The sequence below is a fragment of the Elephas maximus genome, chromosome 22, assembly GCF_024166365.1.
Source record: "Elephas maximus indicus isolate mEleMax1 chromosome 22, mEleMax1 primary haplotype, whole genome shotgun sequence".
NCBI lineage: Eukaryota > Metazoa > Chordata > Mammalia > Proboscidea > Elephantidae > Elephas > Elephas maximus.
Window position 1 is genome coordinate 21381270 of NC_064840.1, and position 15973 is coordinate 21397242.

General features: G+C 45.2%; 1 protein-coding gene across 1 annotated transcript in view; it reads left to right on the plus strand.

The window, feature by feature from the left end:
* Positions 1–12677, plus strand: part of SNAP29 (synaptosome associated protein 29) — a 30651-nt gene extending 17974 nt beyond the window's left edge. Inside the window, exons 4-5 of the mRNA XM_049866281.1 lie at positions 3347–3445; positions 9485–12677. Of these exons, the coding sequence (XP_049722238.1) occupies positions 3347–3445; positions 9485–9642 (257 nt within the window). The 3' untranslated portion in view covers positions 9643–12677. The remainder of the gene's footprint in view (positions 1–3346; positions 3446–9484) is intronic.
* The last annotated feature ends 3296 nt before the right edge of the window (positions 12678–15973 follow it).

Below are 15973 nucleotides of genomic sequence, written 5' to 3' on the forward strand. Positions count from 1 at the left end.
CACTTTCCTCTCACATTTTACCGCTCTAAGTGGCAAGGAGAAACCACACGGCCTCTTTAAGACCTTGCTCAGCCAGATACCCAAGTTCATCATTTACAAGTTCTACCTTCCACCAAATATTCTAACATAATTCAGACAAGTTCTTTGCCACCACATAAAAAGCATCGCCCTTCCTCCATTGTTCCACTCACACGTTCATCATTTTCTTTTAAAGCCTCCCCAGAAGCACATTTGATATCCTCATGTCTAGCAACATTCTGTTGATGGCGCCACATGTATTCTCTAAGACAATAGCAACTTCCTTTATGGCTCTCTCACTTCCTCCTGAGCCCTCACCAGAATTGCCTTTGACGTCCATAATCCTACCAGCAGTCTTTTCATGGCAGTCTAGTCTTTTATTATTAGGTACCTTAAAACTCTCCCAGCCTCCATCCATTACCAATTCCAAAATCCCTTCCACATATTATTTGTTAGTGCAGCACCCAACTGCCAGTACCAAATTCTGTCTTTGTTATCAAGTGCTGCTGTAACAGAAATGCCACAGTTGGGTGGCTTTAACAAACAAAGGTATTCTGTCACAGTTTAGGAGGCCGGAGTCCAAATTCAGGGTGCCAGCTCTAGGGAAAGGCCTTCTCTCTCTGTTGACTTTGGAGGACTGTCCTTGTCTTTTCAGTCAGTTCCTTGGCTCCTTGATGATACTCAATGTTGTGTGGCATCTGTCTTCCCCCATCTTGGCTTGCTCAATTGCTTGTTTAATGTCTTTCATATCTCAAAAGAGATTGACTTAAAACACACCCTACAATGTACTTTGTCATTAAGGTAACAAAAATCCTATTCCCAAATGGGATTATAACCACAGATACAGAGGTTAAGATTTACAACACATATTTTTGGGGGACACTATTCAACCCATAACACCTAGAAAAGAAATTAGCCTGCCCAGGGGCTTCTGTAGGCCTCTAGAAAACCAGGAATATCTAACAGTAAGCAAACTAAATGCTCGTGTGCTACCTTGAAGGATGTGCCCTTCAGGAGCTGGGACCCACCCTTGTCCTCGTGGACACAACTAGGGAGAGACCTGATGGGGGAAGAGCTGGGGGTCAGCAAAGACTGAGATTGGCACAGTTCAGGCAAAAACAACAAAAAGAAGAGAGAAAAGACAAAGTGTTCATGGCTTGGAAAAACCTGCCCTTTTTCTCTGGAGAAGTGACATCAGAGCCATGTACCTTAAAAGACCTGGTTTTAGGGAATTTAAGAAAGCTTTAGTTGCTGCAGTGTATATTAACTTTGGAGTCCCTGGGTGGCACAGAAGGTTAAGCACTTGGCTACTGACAGGTTTGCGACTGAGTTCACCCAGAGGTGTGCCAATCTACTTCCAAAAAACCAGCCATTGAAAACACTGGAGCACAATTCCACTCTGACACACATGGCGTCACCATGAATCTGAATCGACTCCATGGCAACTGTCTTAGTTTTGTTTTTTTCCTATTAATTTCAGAGAGTCAAAACAAGTGACACTGTGTGTGCAGAATGGGACTCAGTGAATTGATGCTTTAGGAAATGCAGTAAGTCTAACGAGATGTTTCCCTCCCTATGGATTGAATTGTGTTCCTCCAAAATATGTGTTGTAAATCCTAACTTCTATGCCTGTGGTTATAATTCCATTTGGGAATGGTTGTCTTTGTTATGTTAATGACACAGAACTAGTTGACAGTGTTCTTTGAGTTAATCTCTTTTGAAATGTAAAAGAGATGAAACAAGTGAGGGAGCTGAGAGAGGAGAACATAGACTCCATACTACATGAAGAAAAACCAAACCCAAGCCTTCCCCCAGAGCCAGCACCCGAATTTGGACTTCTAGCCTCCTAAACATTAACCAACCTGCATTATGCAGATGACACATCTTGCTTGCTCAAAGTGAAGAGGACTTGAAACACTGATGAAGATCAAAGACCATAGCCTTCAGTATGAATTGCACCATGACATAAAACAAATCCTCATGACTGGACCAATAAGCAGCATCATGATGAATGGAGAAAAGATCGAAGTTGTCAACGATTTCATTTTATTTGAATCCACAATCAACACCTGTGAAAGCAGCAGTCAAGAAATCAAAAGACACATTGCATCGGGTGAATCTGCTGCAAAAGACCTCTTTAAAGTATTGAAAAGCAAAGATGTCACCTTGAAGACTTAAGGTGCGCCTGACCCAAGCCATGGTATTTTCAGTAGCATCATATGCATGCGAAAGCTGGACAATGAATCAGGAAGACAGAAGAATTGACGCCTTCGAATTGTGGTGTTGGCGAAGAATACTGAATATACCATTGACTGCCAAAAGGAACAGATCTGTCTTGAAAGAAGTACAACCAGAGTGCTCCTTAGAAGCAAGGGTGGTGAGACTGCATCTTACATACTTTGTACATGTTGGCAGCAGAGATCAGTCCCTGGAGAAGGATATCATGCTCGGTAAAGTACAGGGTCAATGAAAAAGAGGAAGACCGCAATGAGATGAATTGACACAGTGACTGCAACAATGGGCTCAAGCATAACAACGATTGTAGGCATGGCACAGGACTGGGCAGTGTTTCGTTCTTTTGTACATAGGGTTGCTGTGAGTCAAAAACCACTTGACGGTACCTAACAATAACAAACTGAGAGGATAAATTTGTTTGTTAGACCCACCCACTTGTGTATTTCTGTAACAGCAGCACTAGATAACTCAGACACCCTCAAAAAATGTAAACTATGATGACAGAAGTAGCTTTTCTGTGTGAATTTAGAAACCAAAATCCAGGGAAGCTTTCTTTGGGCAAGTGTGCATTATATACAATCCTTCTTCTGTTTTAAGTGAAAAGACAGCATAACCCTAGAAATAGATTTCAAGAAGGAAAAAGTCACTGCTAACCTCATTTCCATAACAGCAATTTTTAGTTTTAAGCTTTGTTTTCCAGACTTTGCCCCCTGAGCCTGGCAGGTTTTCATTTTTTGCATCACCACTGCTATATCGTTACTTGTATGGATCTGTATCTCTTTCCAGAGCTTGTACCAGCATCTGACCAGGTGACCCAGGTGTTAGGGGTCTGTGATCTCCAAAGGGCTGGGGGAGACTGGAACCCTGACTTGTTCATGGGCATTTCTCCACCGGCCCAGCTCCGGTCAGGCCAGCCTGCTTCTGTCCCTCATACGTTTATCCAGATGTTTATACCCATACTTGCCTCGTCACAGGGTTCAGGACCACTCACCTTATTTGATCCACCCATTTTCCAGATTAAGATTAATTTTGTGAACTACTGTTGGAAAAGACATCAGTTAACTGTTCTCTTGGTGTTTCTTTTTGAAATTAGACTCCATCCCCAGAGAGACTAGCACTGCTGTGAATTCTGACACTTACCCCAAGAATCCACACCTTCGTGCTTATCACCAGAAGATCGACAGCAACCTGGGTAAGACTCAAAAGCTGCGCCAGCCTCGGCAAGTCATGGTTAGGACACATGGCTTCCAGGCAGCTCAAACGCAGCACAGCAGGAGCCACCCGCTTGCTCCGGACAGAAACCTGGTGCCTGGGTCTCCCTCACCCCACACCAAACGCAACATCAAGTCATGCCCACTGCACCCCCTGAGCATCCATAGAGCCTGTCCACCTCTCCTCATCTCCTTCAAGCCATTCTCAGCTCTTGTTTGAGTTGTAACAGCAGTCCAAGTCCTCAGCTGGCCTGGATACACGCCCTTGCTCTGTCCGTCCATGTCAGCTCGTGGTTCGGGACCCTGGTTTCCTCCACTAGGAGATGGGGACAGGAGCAGAATCCACCTCTCAGGGCCATCAGGAGGGCTATGTGAGCTAACATCGTAATATACCTCTTACGAGTGCCTGGTCTGTTTGCCACCCAGCTGCCAGAGTGGTCTTATTACACCCTCTCGGGGCTGCCCCACACACTTAGAACACCACCCAGGCTCCTTGCCAGGCCTTAGACTTCCCCCCAACCCATCTCTCAACCCCATCTTGCCCTCATCAGTGCCGGCTCACACCAGCCAATGCACCGAGGTCTTCCCTGCCTGGGGGTCCTCCCGCTTGCCACTGTTCTGCTAGAGTGTCCTCCACCTCCTCACACTGTGAGTCCCGTTTAAGTGGTGCCCCCCACCACCACCCCCTATTCTCTCCGAGCACACTGTTGGATCTGCTGGGTTACCTGTTGTCTTCCCGCAGACTAAGCCCCAGAGAGCACAGGAACATGTCTACTTTATTCACCACTCTACACCTGGGCCTCGCAGGCGAGCACCTGATGGTCACTCTCAGTGAAGGGATAATTGGACTATGTGAAGCTCAAGCTGAGTGGTGGGTGTGGAACATAGGGGTTGGTCTGTGGGAGGTCCCTGGGCTCATCCCAGGTGGTGTCTCCCACGTGCTGCGTCCTCTACAAACAGGAGCCTCCCTGAGGCTGCCAGACCATTTGCTCAGTCTCCCAGCCCATTGCAGGAGCCTAGCAGAATGGGTGAAGCAGATGATAAAATTTCAGGTTCCTAGGAACCCTGGTGGTGCAGTGGCTAAGAGCTACAGCTGCTAACCAAAAGGTTGGCAGTTCGAATCCACCAGCCGGCTCTCAGAAATCCTATGGGGCAGTTCTACTCTGTCCTGTAGGGTCACTATGAGTCAGAAACGACATTACAGCAACAGGTTAGAGGAATCTTGTAGGAGACAAAATGTAAACGCATGAAGATCCATTGTTGGGCTGTTGGTGCGAACCCCTGAGGAGCAGGTGAGCAGCCCTTACCACCACTTGCTGAGCAAATAGAGAGCACTGATGCTTCTTTCAGTTACATGTCAGCTGTGTTTCTGATTATGTTCATTGTAGAAACTGATGGAATTAGGTAAGTGCCATAAGGAAATAACCACCCATTGCAGTCTACATCCGAAAAACCAGCCACAGGAAGCCCTATGGAGCACAGGTCTGCTCTGACACGCTTGGGGGCACCAGGAGCTGGAGTTGACCCCACAGCCACTGGTGGCGATGGGGATGGATCCTCCTGCCCCACCCAGCCTCTGTTTTGGTGTGAGTCTCCTGTTTTCACAAACATCTGCACCTGGATATACAGCTCTCAGGTGGATTTGGGGTCATTCAGTGTATACAATTTTTTATCCTGCTTTTACCTTATTATCTTCCACATTTTCCTAAACTACAAAATTTTCTTGAAAAGTATCGTTTTTAACAGTCCCAACCCCCGCTCATGGACGCTTAGGTTATTTCCAGTGTTTTGTAAACAGTCCTTTGGCTCTTCCTGTGTGGAAATCTTTAGCCACACTTTTTTTTTTTTTTATTAACTTTTATTGAGCTTCAAGTGAATGTTTACAAATCAAGTCAGACTGTCACATATAAGTTTAGATACATCTTACTCCGTATACCCACTTGCTCTCCCCCAATGAGTCAGCCCTTCCAGTCTCTCCTTTCGTGACATTTTTGCCAGCTTCCAACTCTCTCTATCCTCCCATCCTTTAGCCACATTTTATAACTAGTTCATAAAATGAAGTTAGTGAATATAATATTTTGTAAACATTTTTTTTTAATTTTCATACAAGTAAGACATGGATTTTAGTAGATAAATATAAGTAAAACTAAATAAATACAAGAAGTATATTTCTTCTGTCCAGAGCTGACCCTCTTTGCCTGGGTGTGAGTGCTCACACTTCAACCTTCATTCCCACAATGCCTGCATGTGGGAGAGGGCTGTCTCCATACATTACCACAGTGTGTGCTCTCTACACCCAGCCGGCCTCAGCCCAAGCCACAACTGCCCTTTGCCCTCAGACCCTAGAGCAGCTCAAACAGCCACCTCTGGCTTCTGGACTCTGCCCTTCGGGGCAGAGACATCTCACAGCCAGAAGATATGTCTGTCCAGCTGTGACCACTCCAGAGAAACAAACCAGTTGCTGTCAAGTCAATTCCAATCCATGACGACCCCACATGTATCAGAGTAAAACTGCTGCATAGGCTTTCCGTGGCTGTGACCTTGCAGAAGATCACCAGGCCGTTCTTCCGAGGTGCCTCTAGGGGAACTCAAACCTCCAATCTTTGGGTTAACACGTAAGTGATTAACTGTTTGTACCACCCAGGACACCAGAGAAACGCAGAGGGGCTTGAGAGCCCTTTATTCTTCCCACTCAGAGTTCACCCAGAGGAAGGGCGTGGCTGGGGCCAGGGTGTCCTTGACGCCTGCTGGATTGGAAGCTGGAGGAAGGGAATACTGATGAAGGACTGAAATCTGGGAGTCATGCAGAAGAGAGCTGAGTAAAACCACCACTGGAGGCAGAGGGTGAGCAGTTGGAGATGAGGCTTGCAGCCAGCGCAGTCCACAAAGGATACAGCATGGTGCAGGAGGAAGATTCGGGTGGAACCAGGTGGTTCCTCAGCATGCTGGCACATGCCCTTCTAGGTGGGCTTATGCCTCACTGCCCTCGGCGTATATGCTCTGCCCTTTGTACCACACTCCCCTGTTTCCAGGACCCATGCAGGCAGGTCTCACTTGGCTTTAGTCCCTGTTTCAACTCCATTGCCCGGCAGCTTCACTTTATCTTACTCCTTATCTCCATGAAGCTATCTGCGTGTCCTTTGTTCTTTTCCAAGGCCTGATATGACCTTACAGGTTCACTCTTCTTAGAATAAATGGGTCACAAACTGTCTTAGTCATCTAGTGCTGATATAACAAAAATGGCTTTAACAAACAAATGTATTCTCTCACAGTCTAGGAGGCTAGAAGTCCGAATTCAGGGCGTCAGCTCCAACAAAAGGCTTTCTCTCTCTTTTCGCGTGGGGCGAAGATCCCTGCCATCGGTCTTCCCCTGGTCTAGGAGTTTCTCAACACAGGGACCTCGGGTCCAAAGGACTCCCTGTTCTCCTGGCTCTTGTTTCTTGGTGGCATGAATTCCCCATGTCTCTCTGCTCACTTCTTTTGTATCTCAAAAGAGTATTGGCTTAAGACACAGCCTAATCTTGTAGATTGAGTCCTGCCTCATTAACACAACTGCCTCTAATCTTGCCTTATTGACATCATAGAGGTCGATTTACAACACGTAGGATAAGCACATCAGATCACAAAATGGTGGACAATCACACAACACTGGGAATCAAGGCCTAGCCAAGTTGACACACGTTTTGGGGGGACACAATTTAGTCCATTACACAAACCAAAAAAACCAAACTCGTTGCTGTCAAGTCAATTTCAACTCATAGCATCCCTATAGGACAGGGTAGAACTGACCCACAGGGTTTCCAAGGTTGTAAATTTTTACAGAAGCAGGCTGCCACATCTTTCTCCCCTGGAGCAGCTGATGAGTTCGAACTGCCAATCTTTTGGTTAGCGGCCAAGCACTTAACCACTATGCCACCAGGGCTCCTTATACAGGGTCATAGGTGTCAGTAAACCCAAGAAGCATCAACCTGAAGGCCATTTTAAAAAATAACCAATTCTGTTTAGATTTCTGGTGCTGGTGTTAAGTATTTGTATATTCTGCCTTTTTTTTTTTTTTTTTGGTATAACATTTTATCTTTGATTTAGCAATTAAGAAGTCTTACAAAGCACTATCTCTTCTCTCCTTTCTCTTCCCTCTGGCATGCTGTTCTTAGTAAGGGTTTCCTGGGTGGTGCAAACAGTTAAGCACTCAGCCGGAAGGTTGGAGGTTCAAATCCACCCAGAGGCACCTCAGAAGAAAGGCCTGGTGATCTACTGCCATAAAATCAGCCATGCAAACTCACAGAGCACAATTCTACTCTGACACACAGAGGGTTGCCATGAGTCAAAGTCAGTTCCGCGGCAAATGGTACCAGTAAGCTGTGGGAAGTGTGAGCTAACCATCGTTGCCTGGCATTTCCACAGCACTGAGGTGTTCCTGGTCTGGGAAGTGGCAGCAACGAGTGAATGAACGTGGGGTAGTAGGACTTCTAATAGCGTAGGTAAGGGCTTCCATAGCGTTTGGGTCCGGTGGGCACGTCTGCAGTGCATGTGTATTCTGGCAGAGCAGCCCAGGCACCAGGGCAGGAATGGACTCCCTCCTTCTCCTGCCACACTTAGAGGGGGCTGGGGGCATGCAGCCTTACCTAGAGGTGGGCCTAGGGCTACAGCAGCCTGGATATCAGGGACTTCAGCTGGACAGGGCTTCCCAGGCCTGTCTCAGAGATCCCCACATTTGCATCTATGGATCTATGTTTGATTAGTTTAGGGATCTGGAGGTGGAAAGAAGGAAAGGAGGCACTGTTGAGTTCTGTGTACAGAGGAGTTTTTGGTCCTGAAGAGCATGTCAATAGATCTGGCTGGGAGTGACCAGTGAATTCTCCAGGTACTCCCCATAGGGCCTGGGAAGGATTTCCAGGTTCCTCTGTGTCTTTTCCTTGGGTACTGTCTTAGTTATCTAGTGCTACTGTAGCAGAAATACCACAAGTGGATGGCTTTAACAAACAGAAGTTTATTCTCTCACAGTTTAGGAGGCTAGAAGTCTGAATTCAGAGTGCCAGCTCCTGGATTCTCTGTAGACTCTGGGGGAAGGTCCTTGTCATATACCTTCCCTGTGGGTCTAGGCGTTCCTCAGCATAGGGTTCCCGGGTCCAAAGAACATGCTCTGCTCCCATCTCTGCTTTCTTGGTGGTTGGAGGTCCCTTTCCTCTTTGCTCAGTTCTCTCTTTTATATCTCAAAGGAGATTGACTCAAAATACATCCTAATCCTGTAAATCGAGTCCTGCCTCATTGACATCATGTTCTATTGTTCTGTGCCTTCAAGTTGATAGGACAGAGTAGAACTGCCCCCATAGGGTTTCTGAGGAGCAGCTGGTAGATTCAAACTCTTGGTTAGCAGCCTGAGCTCTTAACCACTTCACCACCAGGGCTCCTGTTAACATCATAGCGGTAGGATTTACGACACACAGAAAAATCACATCAGATGGCAAAATTGTGGACACTCGCACAATTCTCAGACTCATGGCCTAGCCAAGTTGACGCACATTTTGGGGGGACACAGTTCAATCCACAACAGGTACTAGCTGATGTTATAATGTGCGGTAACCTACTGGAACATTAAAAGGCAGCTGAAAAACTGTGTATCTATATGTATTTCTGGAAGCACTGGGAGAACCAAAAAAAAAAAAAACAAACCCGTTGCCACCAAGTCTATTCCAACTCATGGCGACTCCATGTGTTACAGAGTAGAAGTGCTTGATAAGGTTTTCTTGGTTGTAATCTTTACGGAAGTAGATCTCCAGGCCTTTCTTCCATGGTACCACTGGGTAGGTTCAAACCACCAGCCTTGACAGTGGTTTTCTTTGGGGGAAGGAGGAGGGTTCTACATTAAGCACATATTACTTTGTATTGAGTAAACAGGTTTTCTTTTGACTTGCACATATTTTGGAAAATGTAACTGGAGCCTGTCTTATGAGGAAGCAGACCCAGCAATCTAAATGCCTGTGTGTGCTCAGGCCTGCGTGTTGTTCCTTCTCCCACAGATGAGCTGTCCATGGGACTGGGCCGCCTAAAGGACATAGCCTTGGGTATGCAGACAGAGATCGAGGAGCAAGATGACATCCTGGACCGGCTCACAACCAAAGTGGACAAGTTAGATGTTAATATAAAAACCACAGAAAAGAAAGTCCGACAACTTTAAAGCTGGAGGTTTTCCACTCCATTGTGATGAAGAGATTCGAAAGGTCTTTTTTTAAATGCCCAAGAAATTCACCTCCTATTTTAGTATGTAATTTACTGCGTGTTTGCAAATGTTGTACCAGAGTGGGTTGTAAGAGATTTTGTTGTTCTGAGGAAGCGTGTGTCCCACTTTCTTGGGGTCAACATCTTTCTAAGTTCCTTCAACTGAATACTTAGCATTTTAGTCCAGGCGCAGTAGCCTGGCCCTGAATATCTCAGGCCTTTGTTTACTGGGATGAGAAGAAAGAGTTGCATTTCTCACTTTAATGAGCATATGGAAAATGTGGGCAGAATTTCAATCTTGGAACTGCCAACCCTTTCTCTGTTTGCTGTAGCTCTCATTCCTCAGCCTTCCCATGAATCACAGTACTGAGGGGCCATGTGGGGGAGGGGGTCTTCCACACCTTTGTTGGGCAGCCATCATCCCCTCCCACACTGAGCACATTGTGATTTTCAACCACCCGGAAAAGACTCCATTAGATTGGGGAATGGAGTGTGGCAGCGTTCTTTGCTGTTTTAGATAGCTGTCCCCCTTCCCCCACTGTCCCTCCATCTTTGGCATGGGTTTTAGTAGGAGGGCTCCAAACAGCATGGCTCATGTGCCATCTGGACCCCATGTGGTCATCTCTAGCTCTCCGACTGTGGTTGGGAACAGAGTCTCTACTGGCTCAAGGCTGCCTGGCTGACCAACTGGGCGGCCCTATAGGATTTATGGGAACAGAGGATCACATAGACACGATTTGGAGGTTAATGGTCAAGCAGGGGTCTCCTTCCACTGAGCACCCTACCCTTCTTAGAGTCACCCTGTTGACCAGGCTTGGGGTGTGTGGCAGATGTTTATTTAGTACCTGGGGTCTCCTGACTTATCCAGCATCCCCACCCATGCTCCTTGCAGAGGGTGATTTGAGCCAAGGTGACGAGACTCACCCCTTTGTTCTCGGTCACCCAATTTCAGGACTGGAACTCAGAGTTCCACAAATGATGCTGACTTTGTGTAGAAGCATTTGGCTTAAACACACACGTGATCATTTTAATTGGTCCAGCTTGTTCTCTCTTTTCATCTTACAAAAAAGATCCTTTGAAAGCATGTAAAATTGATTTCTGTAATAAAATGAATTTCTTTTTGTTGGGACTGCCAATGAAATGAAGCCACAAGACCCTTGCCTTTTTTTTTTTTTCACCCCTGTCTTTTAAGCATAAATGAATATATTTTAAAGATGGTGAGAAGGACTGATTTTGATAGCGTGACAGGTCAGGAAACAGTTAAAAATAACAGTGCCTTTCACCATTTAACAGGACTGGCCTTGGTGACCTCTGCTGTGGTGTGATAATTTCCTCTGTGCACTGCAGCCTCTAGACAGGAGTCCCTTACAGCAAAGGAAGCCTCTAAAGTGCTGCAGCAACGCATTAGTATTTATTTATGTAGCAGTTTGTAAAAGGTCCATCCCATGGTGCAGGACCTTCCTAAAAGTACTGACAGCCTCCACTGGCAAACACAGCTCTCTCTGACACTGGTCATGCCCCAGCCTCAGGGAGCCTGATGCATGCTTATCATGCACATCCCAGGAAGTCCAGTTTAGAGGCTTGTTCATAGATGAGCTCAATATTATTTTCTTGGTAGCTGATAAAAGGAACATTTTTAACATACACCCAACTCAAACAGCTAATTCAGAGGGCTTCGGTTAAAACGCTGCTCAGATGCCTGAAACCAGAGTGAAGAACAGCCACGTGGGCGTTTCCATCCATTCCCATTTTTCCTCTCTACCACCTGCTTTCATGTCATGATAACTTGTTTCTCCTTATCATTGGGCCTAGATTCTGGAAATTAGTCAAGACACCTTAGACCTAAACATGTTTTTTCGAATAAACTCACTTAAAGGCCACCACCAAACAGTCTCTTCAGCAGCCTTCCTGAGTCACAGGGACAGTTTGCATGATTGGCTTCGTGATTTAACTGACTTGAAGCAGAGTAATATCGGATTTTATGTACCGTCCCTATCTTTTGTTGCATCAGTGAAGCCAATACCCTCTCCTCCTTTTTACCCCAAGCATATGGAAGGAGAATTGCCCTCACTTTTCTGGAAATTTGTTTTCTGCTCACATGCGGAAGGGCTCCTGTATTTTGTTCTCGTTCTTGTTCTTGTTCTAAGGCCTTGGCCAAAGGACTGTCTAAGCTACGCTAGCCCACCATCTTGTTTGTGCTGTATCTTCGCCCTGCTCTCATGCCACAAAGAACTGGTTACTCATGCTACTTTATAAAACAAAGTTGGTAGCATTTTCGGAGATTATGTTCACATGATGATTGTGATCAAACAGAAAACATTCTACCATCTAGCCTAAACTCATCTAATGGAGACACTCAACAAAGGTGCCCGGGCTGGGTTTGGCTGTGGGATGGGCTCCCTCTTGCCGGGCATGGCCCTTAACACAGATTCTGATTTCCACAGGTGAGCTGGATACTAACCGTGCCTTCAAAAAAAGTGGCTTTTCTAACATTAGATTATATGTTAAGTGTGCTACTAACTTTAAAATAAACATTTGCCTTCAGAGGCAACTATTTCTAACATCTAGTAATTTGTAACTGAACAACAGTGGGGTTGCCTCCTGGATGACTTTTTTGCATTCTGTGGGAAAGAAGACCTGAATTGAACTCAGTTTGGCAGGAAAAAAATTACTTAAAATGCATTTTAATTTCTCTAACTTTCTGTGAATATGTAAAGTGTACACTACGCCAATTTAATAAAAATCTCATCCTTTCTGCAGAATTTGTAAAGTTACCAATGCTGTTAAGCACCTTCACCTCTGATAAATGAAATGCCTGTGTACAGGACGATGAGCTAGTCATGGAAAGTGCTCACTGTGCCATGTGGGGTGGGGAGTGTTTGGCTTTTTATTTGGAGTCTGTATCAGAACAGCCATCTCTTACGCACAAATGCTTTCACCTCAACAAATGACCATACTCCATAAAATAAAATGTGAAGTTGTTTTTTAATCAAATTCTGTCTCGACATACATAGTCATTTTCAAAGACTTGCCTGGAGGGCCTCCTCTTTTTTTTTTTTTTTTTAATAATTTTTGTGCTTTAAGTGAAAGTTTACAAATCAAGTCAGCCTCTCACACAAAAACTTATATACACCTTGCTACATACTCCCAATTACTGTCGCCCTAATGAGACAGCCCACTCTCTCTTTTTGTGTCCATTTCGCCAGCTTCTAACCCCCTCTACTCTCTCATCTCCTCTCCAGGCAGGAGATGCCAACATAGTCTCAAGTGTCCACCTGATCCAAGAAGCTCACTCCTCACCAGCATCCCTCAACCCATCGTCCAGTCCAATCCCTGTCAGAAGAGTTGGCTTCAGGAACGGTTCCTGTCCTGGGCCAACAGAAGGTCTGGGGGCCATGACCACCGGGGTCCTTCTAGTCTCAGACCATTAAGTCTGGTCTTTTTATGAGGTTCTGGGGTCTGCATCCCATTGCTCTCCTGCTCCCTCAGAGGTTCTCTTGTGTTCCCTGTCAGGGCAGTCATCGGTTGTAGCCGGGCACCATCTAGTTCTTCTGGTCTCAGGATGATGTAGTCTCTGGTTCATGTGGCCGTTTCTGTCTCTTGGGGCCTCATCTTTGTTGAGTCTCTGCATCTGGCCCTCACTGCCACATTTGGCGCCATGAGCAACCTTTTGAAACTCTCTCATCTCGTCAGAGTGCTTTTCCAGCCTGTCTCCCACCCTCCTGGCCCCTCTGCAGCACCACCTAGGCCAGGGCTCAGCAAACCTTTGTAAAGGGCCAGAGAATAAATAATGTAAGCTCACAGGCCATACAGTCTCTGTGGCAACTACTTAACTCTGCCATTGTAGCACAAACGCATCCAAAGATAGTATGTAAATGAGTGAGTATGGCTGTGATCCAATACAGCTTTATTTATGGACACTGAGATTTGAATTTCATATAATTTTCACATGTTGTGAAATATTTTCCTAAATATTTTTGAACCATTTAAAAATGTAAGTACTATTTAGTTCATAGGAGGCTAACTGGCAGCCACATTTGGCCTGAGAGCCATAGATTGTGACCCCCTGTGTAGACTGGCAAGAGATACTCCTGTGGGTGGGGGGAGAAGGACAACTGGCCACCCTACTCTGCAAATGGGTTTCCCTTCAGAGTCCCTGCCCCTACAACTGGAGCCCACCAAACAAGAGAGCAAGCCAGGCGTAGCCCTGGCTCCACTATCCTACCTTCATCTTCATGCCTGACCTCATGCCTAGAAATTGCTTCTAAATCTGAAAGCTCTGAAGGTAGGCTGGGCTGGGCCATGCCATGGTAAATCCAAAGCATCTTGGAAATTTTATCTGTTGGTGGACCTAAAGGCCACTCTGGTTTCAGTGGATGTCATTTTTGGGCATCATTATAATTAAGCAATGATGAGGGTTTGAACTTGGGCAGTGGACTTTTCTGGGAAGACAAAGGGATAAGGGTTTTAGAGACAAAAAGAAGCATGAGCAAAGACATCAAGGTAGTTCACTTTGGGAAGCTGCAAGTAGAGGAAAGGCTAGCTTTTGGGTTGTAGGTGAGAGAAGACACTAGGAAGGTAAGCAGGTCCTTGATATGAAAGGCCTTATGAGCCATATCAAGGCTTCAGAACATTGTCCTTCAATGTCAGGGAGGCACTGATGGATTTTAAGCAAGAAAGTGATGTGATCCAGTTGGTATTTTGAAAGAACCATAAAGATGTATACAAAGATATATAATAGTGGTCATCACAGCATTATCTATAAGAGAAAAAAAAACCTAGAAACAACTGATTAAGGAAATGATAGAATAAATTACAGTTTACCCAAATCATAGACAGTTGCAACTGTGAAGAGTTTTCAGAGAACATACAGGACAATGCTTGCAAGATTAACATGGAGGAAGAATGGGCATAAGACTGATTATACAGTATGGTCCCAATTTTTTTGAAAAGCAGATCAACATGCGTATTTTAAAAAAGAAAAATCACCCTTATGTTGGTGAGGAGGACAAGCTGGGAGCAGGTTAAAGTAAAAACTTTTGTAATGGTCCAGGCAATAATTGAAGAGGAGGCCCAAAGGGCTGAGTGATTAGGTGGGTTCTGGAGAGCACTAGATGGGGCAGGTTTTAGTGACTGTTTTTCCAGGGAGGGATGATGAAGAGGGAGGAACTGAAGATAATGCTCAGGTTTCTGGCCAAAGGGACCAGAAGTTGTTTTGTTGTTAGTTGCTGTCAAGTTGGCTTTGACTCAGGGCAACCGTATGTCTAACAGAACAAGGCATTGCCCAGTCCTGTGCTGTCTCCATGATCTTAGTTATCTTGTGCTGGTAAAACAAATACTACAAGTGGGTGGCTTTCACAAACAAATTTATTTTCTCATAGTTTAGGAGGCTACAAGTTCAAATTCAGGGTGGCAGCTCTAAGGGAAGGCCTTCTCTGTGGGCTCTGGAAGAAGGTCCTTGTCTCTTTTCAGCTTCTCTTCCTCAGTAATCTTCATGTGACTTGGCATCTCTTTATCTCTGCTTGCTTGCTTGCTTAATCTATTCTTTTACATCTCAAAAGAGATTGACTTAAAACACACCATACTGATACTCCCTCATTAAGATACGAAGAAAAGCTTATTCTAAAATGGGATTATAACCACAGATATAGCAGGATTTACAACACATATTTTTGGGCAACACAATTCAATCCATAACAATATATTTGAGCCCATTATTGAGGCTGTTGTGTCAATCCATCTCACTGAGGGTTTTCTTCATTTCCACTGACCCTCTACCAAATATGATGTCCTTTTCTAGTGATTGTCCAAAGTAAGCAAGGCAAAGCCTTCCTATCCTCACTTCTAAGGAGTATTCCGGTTGTATTTCTTCTAAAACTCACTTTTTCATTCTTCTGGCCGTCTATGGTTATTCAATATCCTTCGCCAACCAAACCCAAATCCGTTGCTGTCAAGTCATTTCCAACTCATGGTGACCCTACAGGACAGAGTAGAGCTGTTCCATAGGGCTTCCAAGGCTGTAATCTTTACAAAAGCAGATTGACACACTTTTCTCCTGCGGAGCAGCTGGTGAGTTTGAACTGCTGACCTTTTGATTAGCAGCCGAGCACTTAACCGCTGTGTCACTAGTGCTCCTTTCTTCACCAGTACCACAATTCAAATACATCAATTCTTCTGTCTTGTTTTTTTTTTTTCATTGCCCAGCTTTCACACGCTTACAAGGTGCTTGAAAAGATCATTAGTAGATAAGTGTTTTATGAATACAAGAACACAGCAAGTTTGGGGTTGGG